General features: G+C 38.7%; 1 protein-coding gene across 1 annotated transcript in view; it reads right to left on the bottom strand.

Annotated features, from left to right (window-relative positions):
* ARMC1 (armadillo repeat containing 1) overlaps positions 1-17,549 on the bottom strand; it is a 35,351-nt gene extending 17,802 nt beyond the window's left edge. Inside the window, exons 1-3 of the mRNA XM_007184992.2 lie at positions 17,341-17,549; positions 13,452-13,672; positions 7,484-7,575 (exon numbers count right to left, since the gene is read on the bottom strand). Coding sequence (XP_007185054.1) covers positions 7,484-7,575; positions 13,452-13,634 — 275 coding nt within the window. The 5' untranslated portion in view covers positions 13,635-13,672; positions 17,341-17,549. The remainder of the gene's footprint in view (positions 1-7,483; positions 7,576-13,451; positions 13,673-17,340) is intronic.
* Positions 17,550-23,959: the final 6,410 nt, after the last annotated feature.

Below are 23,959 nucleotides of genomic sequence, written 5' to 3'. Positions count from 1 at the left end.
GGAGCCTGTGCCCCGCAGCGGGGGTGGGCCGCGATGGGGAGAGGCCCGCGCACCGCGATGAAGAGCGGTCCCCGCACTGCAATGAAGAGTGGCCCCCGCTTGCCGCGGCTGGAGAAAGCCCTCGCACGAACCGAGGACCCAACACAGCCAAAAATGAATAAATAAATAAATAAAGTAGGGGAAAAAAAAAAATTATAAAAAAAAAAAGCCAGTTAAGACTTCCATATACTTCATGAAAGCAGTGAATACACTATTTTAATGTTAAAGACTTGCTATCATCTTTTGAAGATCTTCACAACTTTTCCTTTAGGAGTTGGTTTTGCTTTTTTTTTTTCTGTGTTGTTCACTAAGAAAAAGTGTTCTTATAACATTTATGTGACTCAGAAAATCATCCTTCATCTTTCAATGCAAAACCAATCCTAACTTAAAAAGGGTTCTAAGAAGGCAGTCAACAGCTCTGCTTAGGTAACAATGAAGTCCAAAGGCAGGAAAGCTATGATCCTTGAGGAAAAGTCTGTCATTTACATATCATCTCTGGCTGCTTTGACCCACAAGGGCACAGCTGAGCGCGGCAACAGAGACTGTGAGCCCAACAAAGCCTAAAATAGTTCCTATCTGGCTATTTTACAGAAAAAAAGTTGCCACCCTTTGTTCTAAAAACTTTACAGAAAACAACATAAAAATCAAGGCAAAATGGAGCAGCATTTTCAAGAATCACAAGAAAAACAAAAGGTGAACCATGGATCCAGTCCAGTTGTCCTTCAAGTATCAAGGTTACAGAAAAGGAGTTTTAAACATGAAAGAACTCAAGGAATATTAGAGTCTTACTTGAGCAATCTACTAGGGAATTAAGCTTCAACCAACAAAGAGATGACTGGGAAAACTTTAGCAAAAGGACTGATGATGAGCATTTTACACATTTAACTGTAGATCTAAATTTAAAACTAAAGTGGAAAAGAGAATAGAATATATAAATGTTCTGATAAAGCAGAAATAATGCAACTTAAAAAAAGAAAGGAAAAGGGAGAAGAAAAGGGAAAAGTAGAAAAAGTCATTGACTATGGGAGTGAAAAGATTACCATTAAAACTAACAAGCAAGATGGTGAAAGTTTAAATAAGAAAACAGAAAACTTAGAACATTTCTTTAAATTGTAAGTACAAAGGTAACCACTTTAACAATAAGACAAATCAGAAGAAATTTTCAAGATAAAAGAAAACAGCAGGCACAGAAACACAACTATTATAATATACATGGTAATTACAACAAAAATGGGTTAAGATGAAATATATCAGTAACAGCAATAAACATAAATGGACCTAGCTCACTAATTTCAGATTTTTTTTTATTTTAATGTTATTGGAGTATAGTTGATTTACAATGTTGTGTTAGTTTCAGGTGTACAGCACAGTGATTCAGTTATACATATACATATATTCATTCTTTTTCAGATTCTTTTCCCATATAGGTTATTGAGTAGATAGAGTTCCCTGTGCTATACAGTAGGTCCTTGTTGGTTATCTATTTTATATGTAGTACTGTGTGTATGTTAATCCCAAGCTCCTACTTTATTCCCCCCACTAAAAGATTTTCATTTTGACTCACAAAACAAGACACAACTAAAAGTGATTCAGAAATAAAGGAAAGGGGCTTCCCTGGTGGCGCAGTGGTTAAGAATCTGCCTGCCAATGCAGGAGACACGGGTTCAAGCCCTGCTCCAGGAAGATCCCACATGCCGCGGAGCAACTAAGCCGTGCACCGCAACTACTGAGCCTGTGCTCTAGAGCCTGCAAGCCACAACTCCTGAGCCTGTGTGCCACAACTACTGAAGCCCATGTGCCTAGAGCCCATGCTCCGCAACAAGAGAAACCAAGACAATGAGATGCCCGCATACTGCAACAAAGAGTAGCCCCCGCTCACCGCAACTAAAAAAGCCCACACACAGCAACAAAGACCCAACACAGCCAAAAATAAAAAACAAACAAATAAATAAATAAATTTATAAAAAAAAAAAAGAAAGGAATGGGCAAGTGTAGATGAGGCAAATAGAAACAATGAGAACAGGAATTGTGTACTGATATCACACAAAGTAGAATTCCAGCCCCAAATCCAAGCATTAAACATGACAAAGGACACATTTTTTTCTCCTAAAATACATACTTCACAATGACTATATATAAGTTATGAAGACATATATACCAAACAACAACACATATGGAGAAAGAATAAAGCAAATGTTCAAATAGTAAAACAAGGGACTTCCTGGTGGTCCAGCGGTTAAGACTCTGTGCTCCCAATGCAGGGGGCCTGGGTTCGATCCCTGGTCAAGGAACTAGATCCCACATGCTGCAACTAAAAGCCCGCATGCCTCAACTAAAAGACCCCCGCACACCGCGACAAAGATCTCGTGCCACAACTAAGACCCAGGGCAGCCAAAATAAATAAATATTTAAAAAAACAAAAACACAGTAAAACAAATGGTAAAATGTTACAATCTGGGGACTACTGGTGTACTTATCTAGGCATCAGTGTACTGTTTGTACAACTTTTCTGAAAGTCTGATGTCATTTCAAACTAAAGTTTAAAAAAATATGTATGTATAAACATATTTAAATGAAAAGATAAATGGCATTATGGATCTATTTTTGAATTTTTATAAATAAACCACATACTGCATACTTGTAATAATATTTTAAAATAGTATTTTAAAGAAAATAAAAGAACACAGAAGAAAGGCATAAAGAAATGAAGCACATACTTTTCATCCAAGATTTTAGCAAGAAGAATAGACCACCATTACTGTGGCACTGTTTCAAAATCTAGAATTTTAGGAAGTTCTCCAGATGAAATGAGGTATTTTAAAGTTGAGATGCCACATTTTATTAAAGTGACTTTTATTTATAGCATACTTCATGTTAGATATTCACAAGTGCTTTTATAAAATACATTTTGTATCAGAAGTATTACTCCTGAAATACCAATTAACAAATGTCTTAAACTGCATTTAGATATTTTCCTAGATTGACATTTTGAAAATTCTCTTCACGAAGGATCCAGGGTTAAAAATAAAATGTAAAAAGGTTCTAACCTCTAAGGACAAGTTTTCATTTATGGAAGATTAAAATTAGAACACAATGCCAGATTCATTTTGAGTGATAGAGAACTTAAAATTCTCTTCACAATTGAAGAACTGAAAGTAACAGTGACTTTGAAATCAATCCAACTGTCGATCTGTAAGCACCAATTTGACCTAAACATTAAGTCAAACCTGCTATTGAATAACGTGCTAAAATCTCAGCAAAATTTTGTAGCAAAACATAATTTGATTAAAGGGCAAAAATTTTAATACGCAGAATTTTCCCTATTTTATAAAACACTGCTCTCTGCTTCTCATGTTAAGAATAACCTCCACTCTCCCCACCTACTTCTGCTTTCTGGTTTCCCCTTTGATCACTCCAGAGGAAGGTTTCTCTTCAGTGAATAAAGCAGCATCCCTCCACAACAGATTTTCTTTGTTCTATGGGTCTTCCTGGGGTATGGGAAGATCCTTTTGCTGCTTCCCTAGTTGTACAGTTCCACAGAATCACAGCTACATCTCCCCCTAACTCAGTACTGCTAAACAGAGAGAAAAACTGATCCGAACCCCACCCTGACTGCCTAGCTGTCCTGGGGCAGCCACTTCACTGAAAACAACTGGGGTATATAACATAGCTCTCCTGTGCTATGGCTTACCAAGGTGACCTATATAAGAGTGGAAGAGTGGTCAATCAGTCATCTGTATCTGCCAACACAGATGTCAAAATGCAAAATAACATCTAAAGAACATACGTCTACAGTGTCAAAACAATTATGCATATATAAAACTCACCCTGCTCTATATGATAAAAACTTTTCCTTTTGATTATTTAAGAATTTTTAATACAGGTACCCAAAAGAAAAAAGTAAATGAGGAGAAAATAATAATGCCAGAGCAATCTAATTTCTTAAAAAAGGAAAATGAGGGACTTCCCTGGTGGTCCAGTGGTAAGAATCCGCCTTCCAATGCAGGGGACTCGGGTTTGATCCCTGGTCAGAGAACTGAGATCGCACATGCCGCGGGGCAACTAAGCCCGCGTGCCACAAACTACAGAGCCCACGTGCCCTGGAGCCCCGGCGTTCTGGAGCCTCCTCGCCACCACTACAGAGACCATGTGCCCTGGAGCCCTGCACCACAACTAGAGAAGAGAAAACCCGCAGGCCACAACTAGAGAGAAGTCCGCATGCCGCAACAAAAGATCCTGCATGCCGCAACTAAGACCTGACGCAGCCAAAAATAAATAATAAATAAATTAAAGAAAGAAAGAAAGAAAGAAAATCATGTCCAAGCCATGAGATAATTCACAACACAAAGCTAAACATGCTGAACCAAAACCTGATTCTAATACTTCACAGTCTTAATGTTTATAAGCTAAAACACACAGTTTTATTGACCTTCTGATAACAGTAACTGATAAATTCTAAGATGATTATTTTGGTAAACAGAGGTGACTTTTAAAAAAGCTTGAAAGGTAACCTTCAAATCTGAGATCTCCAACAGCCAAATGAGCTGGAAAATATACATGAAGATTATTACATCATATCTCCACTTCTGAGAGGGGTATAGGACCAAATTATAATGGCCTATGCAATGAATGCATACCTGTTTTACTGCTGGAAGAGCCAGCGACGATCACCGCAGTGTCCTAAAAAACATACCTCATTTGTATTAAAGAGAAGCTGCTTGTGGAAACCGTGGAGACACACTGCTTGGATCTCCCTTTAAGAAGGAAACCTGCCCTTTGGCTATAGGGAGTAGAATAGTAGAGCCACCAGCAGTAGTGGCTTTGAGATCTCTCACACCATTCAATCCTTCATTCCAAGGCCTGACCATTCCCAGGGAGACCCCACCCAATGCCTGGGCAGCGGGGGCACTATAGGGCCTGGCCATTTCTGCCCAATGCAAGACTCATCTACAGGGTGATCCTCGCTTTGGAGCTCCCCCTTGAGCTGTCTGTCAGATTTGCATTGCAATCTGAGACTCTCCTTGCCCTGTTCGGTTTCCTCTTCACTTTCCTTTTACAGATGTCAGATCTGCATTGCAGTCTAACGACTATAGTCCAATCCTTCTTCATTCCCTTCTATCTCTACAGACCATATCTCACAATAAACCTCTTCCATTTCTAACTCCATCTCAAGATCTCCTTCCCAGATGACATTACAAGATAATGACCTGAACTGACACAATACTTCTCTTATAAAGATACAAGTTGTTGGTCTTCCCTGGTGGTGCAGTGGTTGAGAATCCGCCTGCCAATGCAGGGGACACGGGTTCGAGCCCTGGTCCGGGAAGATCCCACATGCCACGGAGCAATTAAGCCCGTGCGCCACAACTGAGCCTGCGCTCTAGAGCCCACGAGCCACAACTACTGAGCCCGTGTGCCACAACTACTGAAGCCCACACGCCTAGAGCACGTGCTCCACAACGAGAGAAGCCACCGCAACGAGAAGCTGGCATACCACAAAGAAGAGTAGCCCCCGTTCGCAGCAACTAAAGAAAGCCCGCGCACGCAGCAACAAAGACCCAACACAGCCAAAAATAATAAATAAATAATAAAATAAATTTATTTAAAAAAAAAAATACAAGTTGTCTCCCTAACATTAAGATGTTACGGAAAACCCCGAACTTTTTGGCCAACCCAATATTTTAGATGTATCTCTCATTTACAGATACACACATACATATGCACATACCACAACCTTAGCCAACCAAGCTAAGAAATTGTTTTATAGGGTAAATCTACAGTACCCCTAAAACTTGCTTTAAATCTTTAAAGCTCAAATTTGAAGCATATTTTAATATCAACATTAACTTTTCATCTAATTTCTTACATTTAAAAATTTTTACCACGTATTTTCAGCTTCAATAACCAAACCTGTTAAAGAAATACACAATCTTAAATTCATCATATGAATAAAATAATCCTACAGAAGCCTCCATATTATGCTTAATCCTGTCACGATTTCCAAAAGAATATGCCAGTTAAAAATAATTACATGCCATTAAAACATACTAGGAACAAGAACAATGCAACCTCATATTTTATACAACACTTCAGAATTTACAGAGCATTTCTACACGTATCATCCCACTGAATCGAGCACTTTGAAGGTGTTAACTGCAGGCGTATGGATAAGGAAACTGAGGGTCAAAGAGACCATTTGTCTCAAGTCAGAACTGGAATCCAAATTTTACTAATGGAACTGACCTCAAACCATAGGTAATGATTAATACAATTGATGCCAGTCAGTATTTTCTAATATTTATTCCTAACTGATCACCTGAATAAAAACAAAAAAAAAACCTTCAGTCTCTAACTTGTCATTATTAAAGATCAAGGTACCTATCAGGGGTAGCATGATTTAAAAAAAAAAAAAAGGATTATTAAAATAAAATTTATCTAGAAGCCAAGAACACTAAGGAAAAAATACATTGCCTTGGAAGTCAGTTTGGATGGTTGTCCACTGATACAATTTAACTTACAGTGTTTGGGAATTATAGAACTTTTGTGAGCACTCAAGCCAAAGAAACTGCAAGTTTTAAAAATCAGTAAATTAAATGGTTATTTATTATAGTCTTAAAGGCAGTCATGTCTTGAATAAGATCAAGATACACAGTCAACTAAGATAAAGCCTCAGCATAGTTTTTTTGCTTTCAGACACAGTGGAAATATCAAAACACTTAATCTTCCATTTCTAGCCTTCTACAAGGAAATCAGCAAGGCCTAGGAAAGGAGCAAAACCAGACGTTCCCAGAGGCAACACAGCTGAAGGACTACAGATAAGAAACTCAGCCTCTCTGTAATTTTCTCACCCATAAAACTATTATCTGTCTAACCTACCTCAAAAAGCTGTAAATAGCAAAATGAGATGATAGATATAAAAATCTTCATAAGATGAAAGGTACAATTAAAAACCACCCATTTGCTAACATTCAAATTAAATGGCTCTAAATCTCTAAGAGACATCTCAATGATTCTCAGGAAAATCTCACCAAAAGCCCTTTCTGTCATGATACAGATCAAGGTTCTTTCGAGTAAGACTGCGAGAAAGTAAGAAAAGAATTATGTACTATACTATAATGCTGCACATTTTCAAATGCCACCTGTGTTGCACTACTAGCAAATCCATTTACATCTACTTCACAAAACTTCATACATGGTAGGATTGTCTCTTTTTAGAAATATTATTCATAAGTACAATGTGTATCAACATTTTAAATAAAATTTGAGCACTTTCATAAGGACTATTGTTAATATCAACGTTTAGAAATAATCACAACACTGCCCATCAGAACATTTTTGGACATATAACCCACGAAAGTATGCCGTCACATTAGAGTACAAATTTCAGTAAAGTAACATGACCCACTTTTCTACTCCATTAGGAGACACTATCTATTGTACTTACTTCTGTATAACACTTTGCAAGCTTAGCATCATACCCAGCTCTCCTTTCATCTTTTCTCTGTTAGCACGGCACTCTGCCAAGTATCGAAGAGCCTACAGCGAGAGCAGGAATAGGTCAGTCCACATGACAGACTACTCAAAATTAAACCTACTACTAACCTACTGCGAGAGGAAAGAGTGAAAAACAGGGTTTTGCTTTTAGAACCAATTGGTTTTGAATGTTTAGAAACTCTTCTTTAAATGTGATAATCAGAGCAGTCTTCTAAGGGACAAAAATAATCCTTTGAGCTGCAGTAGCTGAATCTGCTCTTTGAAATGAAGGTTCCCAACTTATCTGCAAGGTCAAAATTAGGCTGTTTTGGTTTTATTTTCACCACTTCATCTTGACAAGGATACAAGGAACTATAGTCCATTTATTAATTTCAGGGAGCAGTCCCAATAGCCATCATTTCCCTAGGTGCTTTTTACATATTAATTAAAATAAACTGCTGAGAGGGACAAAACATACAACCCCCTTTACAGAATGAACTGTTTCTAGTTTTATAAAACACCTTTAAAATGTCTTTTTTTTTTTTAACTGAAAACCAAAAGAGGAACTCACTCTCACAAATTCCTGTTTTGTGAATTTAACTTTTCTAGGATGCTTTTCTCTTAAGATTTAAAGTACATTTTTGTAAGTATTTCCTTCACATGCTGATTCTTGAGGGATTTTATTAGCTGTTCTACAGACTTCCTGATCTCTGATCATTCACTGCAGATTTTAGTACCTGATTCGCAGGGGAATACCTCTGTGAACTACACCATCCAAAACTGCCCTCTCAGTTCACCGACCTTCACATTTCCTACTAGTCCTCTACACTACATTTCCAAAGTGCCTGGTCCTTACCAAAAATGGTACCATCCATGAAATCACAAATCCAACAACCTGTCTCTGACTGCAATCTCCTATCCTTTCTGTAACTAGTCTTACCTTGATTTTCACTTTGGTCCATAAAGGATTAACTGCCAAGGGAACTGCCCTCCCTTCATAAAAAAACTAACAAACAGGACAACTGGAGGAGAAGCAGCACAGGACTGGAGTCCCTCAGAGAAATGATGAGGCAGATCCTACAACTGCCCCATCGTCCTGCTTTGGAAGCAGTTCCAGACTGCAGCACAGGGAGAGGGAAGCCCAGTGAAGTCCAGTGGTCTTGCCAAGTTAGGGAGACAGAGATCAGAGTTGGGGAGGTTAGGGTGGAGTAGTATAATAAAAAATACATATTTGGTCTTCATCTAGTCCCTGGCATAGAGTTCCTAAAACCCTTGGAATTTTTTGATAGGAGTTTGTTATTCATAAGGAGGCCCTTTAGATCACACTCGGGTGAGTTCATGTTGAAGAAGTGAGTTAGGCTGTGGCCCCCAGATGGCCTCAGGATGCGGGGCTCGTCACTGGAAAGACCCAGTGACTAGAGGGTGGGAACTTTCAGCCCCACCCACTGCCCTGGGAGGTAGGGAAGGGCTGGAAACTGAGCTCTATAAAAACTCCTGAACAAGGAGATTCAGAGTTTCTGGCTTGGTAAATACATCCACCTGCCAGGGTGGTGTGCCCCAACTCCACAGAGACAGAAGTTCCTGCAAGCAGGACCCTTCCAGATCCTGCCCTATGTGCCTGTTCATGTGTATCCTTTATAAAAATCTGGTAAATGCCAAGTAAAGTGGCTTCCTGAGTTCTGGAGCCATCCTAGTAAATTACTGAACTGAGGAGGGGGTCACTGGAACACCCAATTTATAGCTGCTCTGTTAGAAATATGGGTGACCTGATACTTGCAACTGGCCTCTGAAATGAAGGCAGTCTTGTGGAACTGAGTCTTACACCTGGGGAATTTGATACCTAACTCCGAGTGGTTAGTGTCAAAATTGCATTGTTGGTCACCCAGCTGGTGTCCACAGAGGACATTTGCTGGTGTCAGAAAATACCCCAGGCAGCTAGAATTTGCAGAGCAGAGTAACAGAGAGGAGGGATCAGTGCAGCAAGAGAGCTCCAGAGCTCTACAGAGGGGTCCCCCAGAATCTGTGGTTGAATGCTGGCTTGCACTTGCCTGGAGTAAAAGACCAAAGGGCCAGGGACTAAAACCATGAGAAAGAGGGAAAACCATACCTGGACCTCACGCTGGGCAGAGTCTGTGACACCACCGGCCACAAGTGAAAAGACCTCACAATGCAGGAGGGATCAGGGTGGATCCTCAGAAGAGCATCCCATTAGGAGTCCTGAAAGGATCAAACTGATCCCAAGTAGCTTAAGTGCAACCAAGAACAAAGTTGAAGGATATTTATAGGGACACCAAAAAATCCAAAGCCCATACGATAAAATCTGCAATGTCTGGCATCTGATTAAAAATTACGAGACATGAAAAGGAGAAAAATATGACCTATAATCAGGAAAGGGAAAAAAAAATCAATAGAAACAGACCAAGATATGACAGAGGTAAAATCAGAAAATAAAAGCATTAAAATAGCTATTATAATTCTGTTCCATATGCCCAAGGATGAGTAGAAAAACCTAAGTATGGTGAGAAAAAAAATGGAAGATATTAAAAAGACCCAAATGTAACTTCCAGAGGACAAAACATAATGTCTAAAATGAAAAACACAGTGGACAGGATTAACAGCAGATTAGGCACTATAGAAAAAAAGATCAGTGAGCTTTAAAATGCAGCAATAGAAACTATCCAAAACGAAGGACTGAGAGAGAAAAAAAAAAGTCTTAAAGAAAAAAAAAAAGGAACAGTGACCTGTGGGACCACATGAGGTATCTAAAACACATACAACTGGAGTCCCACGAGAGGAGTGACAGGGAAGAGACAGAAAAAACTTGAAAAAATGATGAATCACAATTTCTCAAAATTGATGAAAACTATAGATCCAAGACCAACAAATCCCAAGCAAAACAAGAACAAAACCAAAACGCAAAGAAAACCATCCATATTAAGCACATCATAATCATCTGCTGAAAACCATTGATAAAGTCACAAAAGAAGCCAGAAAAAGGCTTATATATTATATGGAGAGGAACAAAGGTAAGAATCACAGCAGTCTTCTCATTAGAAATAATTTGAGCCAGAAGATAAAACAACATCCACGGGACTTCCCTGGTGGTCCAGTGGTTAAGACTCTGCACTTCCAACGCAGAGGGCACAGGTTCGATCCCTGGTCAGGGAACTAAGATCCCACATGCCACTCGGTGAGGTCAAAAAAAAAAAAAAAAAAGAAAATGAAACATCTTGTAAAGCACCAGGGGAAAAAAGCCAAGAGCAAAACTGCATTACAAAAAATGTTAAACTTCTTCAGGCAGAAAATAAAAGACACCAGTAGAAATACAAATCTGTATTAAGAAATGAAGAACACCAGAAATGGTAATTATGATGGTAAATATAAAATACACTTGATTTTTAAAACTTTAATCTCTTTAAAAGATAACAGCTTAGAGTAAAAGAAAAAAAAATACTGTAGATTTTTTAAACATACATAGAAGTAAAATATATGACAAAAAAACAGCACAAAGGATGGGAGAAGGAAATGGAAATATACGGTTGTATGATTCTTACATTATACATGAAGCAGACTGTAACAAGTTAAAGATGTATAATGTAAACCTAGAACAACCACTAAAAAAATTAAAAGCAAAAAGGTATAGCTAGTAAGTCAACAGTGAAGATAAAATGAAATTATGAGAACACCGACATATTCTTCAACCTCTCTGGGAACTCTGAGGCCCCGGCTCCGTCCACTCTCTCCTCACTAGGTCCCTCCATGACTTGACTTCCCTTCCTATTCAGCCCAGCACCTACAGTCTATTGTTTCAACTACTCTCTTGCCAAAATCCTAAACTCCCTTAATTACCAACTTGCCTGGCCAAGAATCAACCCCAAACAAATCCAACTATCTGGCTCTCAGGGCCTATGGCAGGCCTGAAGCAGGGTGAAAAAGGAGTTTCATAAGCTGTAAGCCTCGTATCAATTCAGCGTTACCAAACTAAGCAGCCCCTCAACGCTTGTGAACAATCTCACCATCCTCCGCAGTTAGCAACCCTTCCCATCTTCTGTACCAACTGTGAGAGCCTTCTCCTCAAACCCTTCCCACTCCAGCAGCCCCTTGCCTTCTGAATTTAAATAAATTCAAGTCTAGTCTATTGAAAATAAACAACCCCCTTCAACCCCAGGTCTCTGTCAAGAGACCAACACACTCTCTCCTCTCACCCTTATTCCAATTCTCATTGAAATAGGACCCAAACTAGGGGCCACGCAAATTTCCCCATTTGTTACTACTGTTCACTCATATCAATGTCTGTTTTGTCTAAATAAACGTCATTCTATGAAGGTAAAATAGGAAATCTGTATTATGTACTTTGATTTTTGAAAAGAAACAGCCTATATTATTTTTCTGTATGAACTTGTGAAATTACACTAAATGGGAATTGATCATGGGTCCTTAAGTAAAGGACAATGAGTTTAAAATTTTCTATGAGAGTAATTTTCTTTTAAACTTTTTGCGGTGAAAATTTCAGAAGACACAAAAGTAGAGAAAATGTGTGGTGACCCCCATGTATCCATCATTCAGCTTCAACAATTATCAACCACTAGGCAATCCTGTTTCATCCATCTCCCCTGCCGCTAACCACACTGGAGCATTTTATAGCAAATCTCACAGAACATTTAATTTCATTTGTAAATACTTCAGTATATCCCTAAGAAGTTAATGTTTTTTAAAAAATTAACTTAATGATAATACTATTATAATACCCTGCAAAAGCAATAAGTGGTTCTTTAATATTATCTACTGTCTTGTCCACATTCATTTCAAGTTATCTAAAACTATGTTCATGGGTTGATTTGTTCAAATTGGGATCCAAGTCAGGTCCACGTATTATACCTGGCTGATATGTCCCTTAAGTCTCTCTAAATCTGTAACAGTTACTGCTATGCCTTTCGCACACCCCAACTGCCTTTTTAATGCAATTTATTGTTCACTGAACTGGATTATTTGTCTTCCAGAAATTTTCACATTCTGTATTTGCCTGATTGCTTTGTATTGTTCTTTAACATGTTTCTCTAGCCCCCATATTTCTCACAATATGGTAGTTCCTTGTGCATTATTAGCCATGATCCTGTATATTTTCTCTTTTCTTCTCCTTCATCTTTCCTTCCCATCTTGTGTTAAAACAAGTGCCACATCCATCTACTAATGAATAGATAAGCAATCCGGCACACCTATATAATGGAATGAAGGAACCATAAAAAGGAATGAAGTACTGATACGTGCTACAATGTGGATGAACCTTGAAAACGTTATGATCAGTGAAAGAAACAAGTCACAAAGACCACATATTATATGCTTCCATTTATATAAAATCTATACAGGCACTTTTGCCAGAGATATACGCAAATACAAAGAAATAGGAAGTCATGGCTGCTTAGGGAAAGAGGGTGGGGCTGAGAAACAACAGGTAAAGAGCAGAGTTTCTTTCTGAGGTGATGAAAATGTTCTAGAATTGATGGTGGTGACGGCTGCACAACTCTGTGAATACACTAAAACCCATCGAATTGTACACTTTAGGTAAATTGCACGGTATGTGATTACATCTTAACAAAATTGTTACGAAAGAAAAACAAAACAATAAGTGCCTCTTTGAGTGTCTTTCTGTACTGATATAATATAATCCTTAAGATTTCTTAAGTGAAAAAAGGAAGTTGCAGAACATTCCATGCATGTAGTATGCTACCATTTGTGTCAAAGAATAAAAACAATATAGTATGCTACCATTTGTGTAAGAGGACTACACGTACATACGTTTGCACATACAGAAATACATACAAACTTACTATTATTTGCTATACACTTTTCACTTTTTACCATGTCATCTAGTACTTTTTCAAATTCTCCTTAATTGCAAAATTATAACACTGAGACTGAAATTACTAAAGGCAACTTACGAGCAAAGCCGAGTGGACGACAGGGGGATTGGGATGGTCCATAAATAAAATAAGGCCGGGCAGACATCCCTGATCCTGGACAATGGCTCTACGGTTTAATGGATCTGCTGCTAGATCCCGGAGCTGGTTAACTACCGAGAGAGCATCAGGTTCTTCATTCATGGTGGAGGAGGACGAATTCATCTTCTATGCCATACACATGAACAAAATCTTCTTAAATTCTGTAGAAATGGTTGGCAAAATTAGTTCTAGACTGGTGAGGTATATTATGGCATTTGTTAAATAATCAGAATCACAGCACTTTCAGAAAGAAACAGATGAATCTAAATCACAAAAACTTAAGCATTTGGCAATTCCAGTCTGAGAACATAGGAAGCTAACTTAAAAAAAAAAAAAAAAAAATCAAGTTATTTATGTGTGCACAATGTTTAAAGAACATATGTCATCCTCATTATTCCAATAAACTTTTTAGCAATACATACTTTAACACCAAAGTCACAATAAACAAGATCTTTACAGTTCAAACTTATAACCTTTGCTACACTTCTCAAACTGTAACACTGCCAGTGTTTTTTTCCTATAGAACAATTCTGGAGCCTAAGACAAGTGTCTCAGGGAAAAGTGGCTGGCTGACAGCTTTTTTTCTAAATCATCTGTGAACAAAACCCAGTTTACTGAGTTTACAAAAGATAACATCCCTTAAGAAGAAAGAAGGAGTCAAAGAAGGTCATGAACAATGAAGCCAAGAAGGTGACCTCGCCCTGTGCCTCGGACCAGTGGAGTCTTCGAGATCAGGGTGGATCTGAACAGAATCTAACTACACCTGTCTGTCCCTGAGTGGGCCAAACTCAGAAGAATGAAACAGATTTTGAGGTGAGGTAATTCATTTGGCAGATAAGGAAACAGTCACAGAGAAGTTAAATAATTTGCCCCAGGTGACAAAAGCTAGTTAGTATAGAACTGGGCTAAAAGCTTATTTATTATCTCCTAAACTGGTCAGCAGTCGTTCCACTTCCCATACCTTCCTTTTAAACTAGGCATACCTTTTTCCCACAAAATATTTTAGAAAATGTAACATGATAAACATACAAGCCGAAATACAAAATAACAAGGAATAATTTTCACAGATGCAGAAAGTTAAAAATAGTAACTTCCGGGCTTCCCTGGTGGCGCAGTGGTTGAGAATCTGCCTGCTAATGCAGGAAACACGGGTTCGAGCCCTGGTCTGGGAAGATCCCACATGCCGTGGAGCAACTAGGCCCGTGAGCCACAACTACTGAGCCTGCGCGTCTGGAGCCTGTGCTCCGCAACAAGAGAGGCCACAATAGTGAGAGGCCCGCGCACCGCGATGAAGAGTGGCCCCCACTTGCCACAACTGGAGAAAGCCCTAGCACAGAAACGAAGACCCAACATAGCAATCAATCAATCAATCAATCAATAAAGAAATCTTAAAAAAAAAAAAAAAAAAGTTGCTTATATTAAAAAAAAAAAAAATAGTAACTTCCATTAACCAAGTTACACAATATATTTCTTATTAGGAAGAATATAAAGGTGTTGGGGGAGGAATTCCCTAGCGGTCCAGTGGTTTAGACTCTGTGCTTCCACTGCAGGGGGCACAGGTTCGATCCCTAGTGGGGGAACTGAGATCCCGCATGCCATGCAGCAGGGCCAAAAAAAAAAAGAATATAAAGGTGTAAATACTTTCCACAAAGTAATGAGTTAGTTTAATGCTAATTTCAAAAACCATGCCAACTGGGGGAGGCGGGCTGGGAAATTATTCTGTAACTCCAGACAGCCTACTAAAGTTATCTGGGAGGAAAAAGTTAATAAAGCTGAAATGGCCTTCCCATATATTGAAATATACAAAGATATAAAGAGTAAAGCAGTAGTACGGGGTGGGAGGTAGTTGAGAGATACTTCTCCCAGGAAAGCTGTTTATACAGTCCATCTAAGAAAGCAGGCTCTACGTGAATCAGACCCAGACTCCACCACTTGGTAAATGTGATTTTAGGCAGATCGCCTAAACTCTTTGTCTCAGTTTCTACATCTGTAAAATGGGATTAGTCATAGCAGCTTTCAAATGGTATACTGTCCAGATGAAATAACAATACACGTAAAAGGCTTAGGTGACACATTGTAAGTGCTCAATAAATAATGGTTGTAAGTTACATGGAGTCAAAAATCAATGAAAAATAGTAAGATTATTCAATAAAGGGTATTGGAATAACTTCTAAGCAATTTAAAACCACTGCTAAGATCTTTAACTCATAACACATGGGGGAAAAAATCATATCCCAGATAAAATACTTTAAAAGTTAAATTTTTGAAGTTTGCAAGCAAGCGTAAAATGAAGGACTCAGAGAAAACAAGCCTTCAACAGGATAGTATTTGGCAGATAATTTTCTCAAAATGAAAATATAGTTGCTTCAGCAATTTTAAAAAGGATTTAACAAAAAAGCAATAGACTGAATACTGTTCACAGAAATAAGACTGAAGGGTTTGCCTCTTAGGTGCTTCTATTATCAACATCCTGAATATCGCTGTTTACAAGCCAGCTTACGCATGAAGTTTATGTGCTGTCACCAGCACAAATCCTATCAAAAATGAAAACTGCAGAACCAATCACTGGCCCAAAGGTCCAAGAACCAAGTCACATTTAAGAACCAAATAGCCAGAGTAATGGCCTTTTGCATACAACACTGGCCTTGAAACTGGAGCGCTCCATTCTCATCTAAGTACTTAGAGAACCACTCAGTGGGAATGATTCTGAAAGTTATAGCCTTTCCTGTTCCTTTGAGATGAACAGAAGCCAAGAGTTAAAACTTCTAACCTTATCAGCCCATTCAGAAGGAGAGGGCTCAAATTAGGATCTGCCCAGGAAAACGTAGGGAATAACACAAGGTATACAATCTTATTTTAAAAAGCCAATTCTAATTCAGTAGGTGGGGTGAGGTCTGAGATTCTGCATTTCCAACAAGCTCCCAGGTGAGGTCTATGCTGCCAGAATGACACTTTAAAAAGCTAGGAGTTAAGTGATAGATGCGAGGCACCTGTAATTAGGCAGCTGCCTGAAAGATTTATCTTTCAGCCAAGATGTACCATTCAACTCAAAGAATTATTTAGCTCTCATATACAGAGTTTAATATAAATACACAGAGCTACACAACCACAACTTAAATCCATATTCAGTTAAGCGAGTTTTTAAAAAAACAACGTAAGCAGTGACATCAAATCTAACTCGCCCTTTACTAGCAACTAACTCTTTGAGAAGTTGGGTTACCTCCCTTGAGCCTCAGCTTCCTCTCATAATAATCCTGAGTGGTTGTCAGGATCAAAGAAAATAAGAACTTCAGATGGTGCTAACAGTACCAGCAATTACCAAACAAGAACAATACTTGATCCTGTGGGAACCTCTATTTGGCCACGTGTTGGGGTACACACATAAGTACACTACCACGAAAGGAGCTGCTGTAGGCACAAACGCCCCCAAGAACTGCTTTTAAAATACAGAGATGTGAACGCTGGTCTCGCTTCAATGAAGCCGAACCCAACCATGTCCTTCTGCTCTTAGTAGACACGCAGGGGCACAAAGCTAATAGAAAGTTACGAAAAGAACAACCTGGAGGGATGAAGAAGAGAGATGACACCTATTAATAATGTTAGGGTTTGTGAAAATCGGACGTGCAGGGGGGACGGGGAGGAAGTGAACAAAGCTAACATTTTCCCAGGGCACGTGGGAGCAGAGAGCTTTAAAGCGCCTGTAGGGATGCACTGCCTCAAGGCAGGCAGAGCGCCCCGCCCAGGCAGACTGGCCGCCTGCGTGCAGGGGCCGCTTTCTGCGGCCTTCCCGGCTCCACCGCTTTGTCTGCCGTCGCTGGACCCTACTTACCGCTCCAGCGTTCTAGGAATCCGGAGCCTGCCGCAGCATCAGGGCCACACCAACGGATAACGTAGAGGAACCAGCAGGCGCGGAGCGAGTCCCTCCTTTCGCAGACGCGGCCTCGGCGATGACAAACGACCCTGCTGACTTTAGGAGCCAAAAAAGCTAGGACGCTGGCGGGGTAAGGCCTTATGGACTCTTCCCCATGACCCAGCCACCTCGGCCGGTTCTGCCCTCCCATTGGCTAATACCATTCCACAGAGAGTAAGACATCCAATCCGCGAAGGCCTTCTTAGACTAAAGCGCTCATTGGTGAACAAGGGAAATGCCCGAAGCGTTGCACAGGAGGGTCTAGGGAGAACCCGGGAAGAGTGAATTGGACCCAACGACTCTCCGTCCATTAAGCGCTAAGCAATGAAACGTGGTTCCCCCTGAGAAACCGTCGGGCTTTCCCGACTACAATTCCCAGCGTTCCTGCGGTAGAGGAACCTGTCCCCTCCGGCCTTCAGAAATTCAAATTGAACGTAACTTCTCTAGCAACTCTTTCGGTTCCAATAGGGCAGCTTTGTAATATTTCATTGGCTTCTGTGAGTCTTAATTCAGAATCTTTTCAAATCTTTTTCTTTTTACTGAGGACAGTAGCACTGTCTTCGTAGCAGCGCGAAGGTAGCAAAGTACAGTTTTTTGTTTCTTTTAAATAGAAACTTCTTTTCGGAACTTTTTTTTTTGGTAAGGAAAAAGAGCCTTATGATCAGGGAATTTTCTCAAATTCGTGAAGAAGTATTTTTAAAACATTGTCTTCTATTTAGTTTATCAAAGTAAGGGTTTAAATTCTTGTTTTATTCATGGCAGTCACTGAAGTTTTTGTTCTGTTTAGGTATAGGTTTTATATTCTTTAATATATCTCTAAATGTAAGTATAATTTAAATCCCACAGGCCAGTCTGATTATAATGCTTCCGTTGCACTCAATAACCTCACTGAAAAAATTCTGAATTCTCTTTCACAGTTTGATTCTGCCACGTACCTCCTACATTAAAGTCCGAAGGAATTTGAGAGGCCTCTAATGGAGAAAGAGTGTGAATGAGAATAAATATCCCCGGCTGTACAGTAGTCTCTCCTAATGTTTCTCCAACTCGTCTGTAAGTGAATTTAAAAACCAAACGGTTACTTCAGCCCAAATTCCTTTGCCTTCACTTGTCCTTCGTTATCCTTCTCTTCCTCCTAATAAGCTCAAGCCAAAAGGGGCAAAGTTGAGTAGAAAAGATCTCTTTCACACTGTTTGACCTATAGCAAATACACGTCTGGCTGGTTGCTACTTTCCAAAGTCACAAGAGGGAGTGGTAGTAAGTGAATACTGAATCTAAAATAAAAAGGAGAAAAGAGATGGTGCATGATGTCCAGTGATAGAAGCACCAGCCTCATTTGTAAAAATCAGCCAGACCAATTAACTGCTGGAACTGAAAAAAAAAAAAAGAAAGAAAGAAATAGGAAAAAAAGGAATCGTAAATGTAGAAAACTGTAAAAAATATAAGAAGTACAAAGGGCAGAGTCAGGTTAAACATAGCCCATTTGATTGAGTAAATTAAACTTTGTTCAGTACTGTTATCAAAAACAATAACCCAGGAAAATAAACTTGCTATTTTTGCTGAGATTAATTTGTATATTAGAAAAGGAAAAGTCATTTGGGGTTTTCCCAACTAATTATTGATGATATAGGTTTTTGGCACCACTCAGAATATATGTTCAATAGAGTTTTTGACTTTTAGAAGTTCACAATCTAAAGTTAAATATAGTCACACTTCCACATATATACAATGGAATATTACTCAGCTGTAAAAAAAGAATGAAATAATACCATTTGCAGCAACATGGGTGGACCTGGAGATTATCATACTGAGTGAAGTAAGTCAGAGAAAGACAAATATCATATGATATTGCTTATATACAGAATTTAAAAAAACCAAAAGACAAATGAACTTATTTACAAAACAGAAACAGACTCACAGACTTGGAGAATGAACTTATGGTTACCAGGGTGGAAGGGTGGGGGGAAGGGGTAGATTGGGAGTCTGGGTATGACATGTCACATTGCCATACTTCAAATAGATAACCAGGGACTTCCTTGGTGGTGCAGTGGTTAAGAATCCACCTGCCAATGCAGGGGACACAGGTTCAAGCCCTGGTCTGTGAAGATCCCACATGCCGTGGAGCAACTAAGCCCGTGCACCACAACTACAGAGCCTGCGCTCTAGAGCCCGTGAGCCACAACTATTGAGCCCATGTGCCACAACTACTGAAGCCCACACACCTAGAGCCCGTGCTCCACAACAAGAAAAGCCACCGCAATGAGAAGCCCGTGCACCACAACGATGACCCAACACAGCCAAAATAAAATAAAATAAATAAATTTATTTTTAAAAATTTAAAAACATAGATAACCAACAAGGACCTACTGTAAAAAAAAATAATAAAAATATAAAATAATAAAAAAGTAAAAAACTAAACATTTGTAGCTGGAAATAAATAAATAAATATAGTCACACTTCTGACTTTACAGTATCGAAAAGACCAGTTCTTCCTAGCAAACTGCCATTACAGAGAGTAGGTGACTGACGTTAAAAAGCATGGAATGTATTCACAAAAAATAATTACCAGTTTCATAAGCACTATGGATTGTAAGCCACAGGAAAGTCTTTTAAGGTTTTAAGAATTTATATCCCCATATTAAAAATGTATGAACTCAACACCAGTGAAGTTATCCTACCTGCCATTGTGAGTCATTGCTTGTGTTTAACCTCAGTTAGGACACAGCTGGAATGTCAAGTTTCTCAATGGCTGTGTTGCTTAAGACACATGAATCACATAATGGCAGTTTTATTCATTCAATTATTTAACAAACATTTTTGGAACATGTACAATATGCCAGAGACCGTCTTAGCAATGGGTTCAAAGATGAGGAAAAACATAATCACTGCCCTCAAAGAGCTCATGATCTAGTGCAGTGGTTTCCAAAACTTTTTGATCAAGCATCCCTTTCAGCTTAAAAAAAATTTTCTGAGCACATAGCTATGATATATGTACATGTATTTATTTATTCACAAATGCTATACATATACTGATGTAGACTTTAAAATATGTCAAAATAGAACATTTTAAAGGATGAGAAATAATTATAAATAGAAGCACTGAATATAAAATTGTATCCATTATTACCTCATTTACCAAAATATTGAATTCCAGATGGATTAAACACTCAAGCGTAAAAAATAAAATATTAAAAATCCTTTAGGAAAATCTTGGAGACTACAGCAAAGAAGTAGGGGAGACCTTAAACGAAAGTGGGAACCAAGAAATTTTTATAAAAAAGAAGAAATGGTCATATTTGACTTGTTTTAAAAAAACATTTTTTTGGTATGGAAAAAAGATACATAAGCAATGTCAATGATAATAGATTTGTGGGTAAATTTGCAACTCGGTGGGGATATAGTAACATTCAAAAATTGATTACAAATTGGGAGTTCCCTGGCTGTCCAGTGGTTAGGACTTGGTGCTTTCACTGCCGTGGCCCAGGTTCAATCCCTGGTGGAGGAACTAAGATCCCACAAGCCACTAGGCGAAAAAAAAAAATTGATTACAAGTTGTCAAGAAGGGCGTAAATAACCCTATGGAAATTGGGTTAAGAATATAAATTGGTATTTAATCAAGAGAAAATCCATATGGCCAATAAACACAAAAAGACGTTTAAGTTCACTTGTAATAAGGGAATGCAAATTAATATAACGATGAGAATAATCACTTGACACTGATTAGACTAGCAAAAATCAAAATGACACAAAGTTGCTGGTGGGGATACTGGGTAGGAAGAGGACTCTCAGGTAATGCTGTGAAAATGTAAATTATTACAGCCATTTAGAATGCAATCTAGAAAAATCTATTATTAAAAATAATTCATATTTGATACAGCAATTCATTTCTCAAGAATCTAAACCACAGAAACAAAAAGCACCAGTATATAAAGACAATAAGAAAAAAGATGTTTATTGCAGCATTGTTCATGTTGGAAAAAAAACAAACAAACCCTGAAACAATGCCAACAAAAAAATCCAACATCAAATGAATGCATATCAATAGTGGAATGTTTTAGTAAATGATGGTATAGCTAAAGACCATGGACCATTATGAAAACTATATTAGAAAGTCATTGAGAAAAGGAAATTAGGGACTTCCCTGGTAGCGCAGTGGTTAAGAATCCGCCTGCCAATGCAGGGGACATGGGTTCGAGCCCTGGTCCGGGAAGATCCCACGTGCCACGAAGCAACTAAGCCCGTGTGCCACAACTACTGAGCCTGCGCTCTAGAGCCTGCGAGCCACAACTACTGAGCCTGCGTGCCACAACTACTGAGCCTGCGTGCCACAACTACTGAAGCCCGCGCGCCTAGAACCAGTGCTATGCAGCGAAAACCTACCGCAATGAGAGGCCTGTGCACCGCAATGAAGATTAGCCCCTGCTTGCCGCAACTAGAAAAAGCCCGCGTGCAGCAACGAAGACCCAATGCAGCCAAATAAATAAATATATACATTCAAAAAAAAAAAAAAAAAAGACTGCTTTGGCTATTTGGGGTCTTAAAAAAAAAAAAGAAAAAGAAAAGGAAATTAGAGCTCTAGGAAGAGACACAATGTTTAGTGATAAAAGTAAGATGCTTAAAATTATAGGTAGTATGATCTGATTTTTGAAAACAATAACGAATATCCTACACATGTTTATATATCTTTATATGTTATTGTGTGAGCATGGAAAATATATAGAGAAATATGATCTAGGTTTTCAGCATATATTACATGAATAAATAGGGTAGGATCTGGGGACTAGGAGCCCACCACACCAAGAAAAGCTAAAAATAAATAAAGTAACTTTGGGAATTCCCTGGAGGTCCAGTGGTTAGGACTCTGCGCTTTCACTGCAGGGGGCCCGAGTTAGATCCCTGGTCCTAAGAAAATAGGATCCCACAAGCCACGCGGCACGGCCAAAAAATTAAAAAAAAATAAGATAACTTTACTAGGGGGTTGTAAATGTAGTTTTATATATAATGTATAAATTTGCATTAAGTAAAATATATGTAATAAAGTGTATCTGTGTGTTAGGTTAAAAGGCAAAAGGGTATTTAGCAGTTCCAAGGAGCTATTGTACTTTTGTAAGTATGAGAGTGACAAACTGGGGGTCACCAAACAGTCTGAGGAAGATACATAGGAGGCGGGAGGCTGGTGGGGCAACCAGTGAGCCCTACTTAGTGCCTCATTGTCTGTAGGACCTAATTCAAAAAAGCTACATGGTGCTGTATGGTTCAGAGAAATCTGAGTTTGACTACTTGCTGGCTGTATGACTTTGTACTAGTAGTCACTTTGCTGCTGAGGACCTCAGTCTCTTCTAAAAAACAGAGATCGTGGCACCTGCCTTCCAAGATTGCTGTGGAAATTAGATAAAATAGTGTAAGTGAGAGCACCCAGACCAGTATCTAGAAGATGTTCCATAAATGTACATTTAGTCCCATGTCTCTCTGTAAAACATCTGCTATCTAGAAAAGATCTGATAAAAGCTAATTTATTATGATAAAATTCAAGAGTGCTTGAATACTGGGGAAAAAAAAAGAAATGTCACTGGTTACCTTTAGAGAATTTGAAGGAACCAACCCATTTTTCTGAAAACTGCTAAATAAAGAGAGAATCAAACCAAGCATTAAATTTGCCTTTCTTAAATGTACTACACTTCAGTGAAACAAAATTGTTGACATGAGGTAATTATTCTGAAAACTGGTAGCTATTAAGAAACCAGCATCAACCTGCTTTCCTTTACAAACATGCCTCAAGGTAACCAATTAGCTTACAAATGAAAAGGGATGATAACACATCCCTTTGTGTTACTGTTTTGCAAACCGTAATCAGATCATGGATCTAGGCAGTGATCATCAATAGCTGTTAATGTTACAAAAAGAAGCACATGAACATTACGTAGCTTCTGATGTAAGAATACACCACCACATATGAAGTATTCTTGCCAAAAAATTGAGCCTGAATCAGATCAAGCCTTTATATCGAATGAGCAGTTTACAGAAAATACAAGGAGACAAAGGAATTGTTAAATGTCACCATAGGAATGCAATCAGCAGAGTCCTGAATGTGGGAAATTTCTATGGGACAAAAGTCTCAGTTTCTTCACTAAAACAAAACAAGAAATAGTGGGGGGGCGGCCGGGTGGGGCGTGCTATGTAGATTAAAACAGATTTCAGAGATGTATCCACAAAATGTAATGTGTGGCTTTGTTTAACATTCCAATTCAAAGAAACCAACAATAAAAAAAATTAAAAATAAATGAGACAACCAGGTAAATGTACACACTGAATTGATGACATTAAGAAATAATTATTAATGTTTCAAGCCTGATAATAGTATAGATATGTTTTTCAAAAGACTCCTTCCTGGCGCTTTCGCTGCCAGGGGCCTGGGTTCAACCCCTGGTCAGGGAACTAAGATTCCGCAAGCCTCATGGTGTGGCCAAAAAAAAAACAACAAAATAAAAAACAAACAAAAATAAAATAAAAAGACTCCTTATCTTTTAGGGATACACACAGA

This window comes from Balaenoptera acutorostrata, chromosome 17, assembly GCF_949987535.1.
Source record: "Balaenoptera acutorostrata chromosome 17, mBalAcu1.1, whole genome shotgun sequence".
NCBI lineage: Eukaryota > Metazoa > Chordata > Mammalia > Artiodactyla > Balaenopteridae > Balaenoptera > Balaenoptera acutorostrata.
Note: the sequence above shows the minus strand (reverse complement) of the source record. Positions and strands in the feature narration are given on the sequence as shown.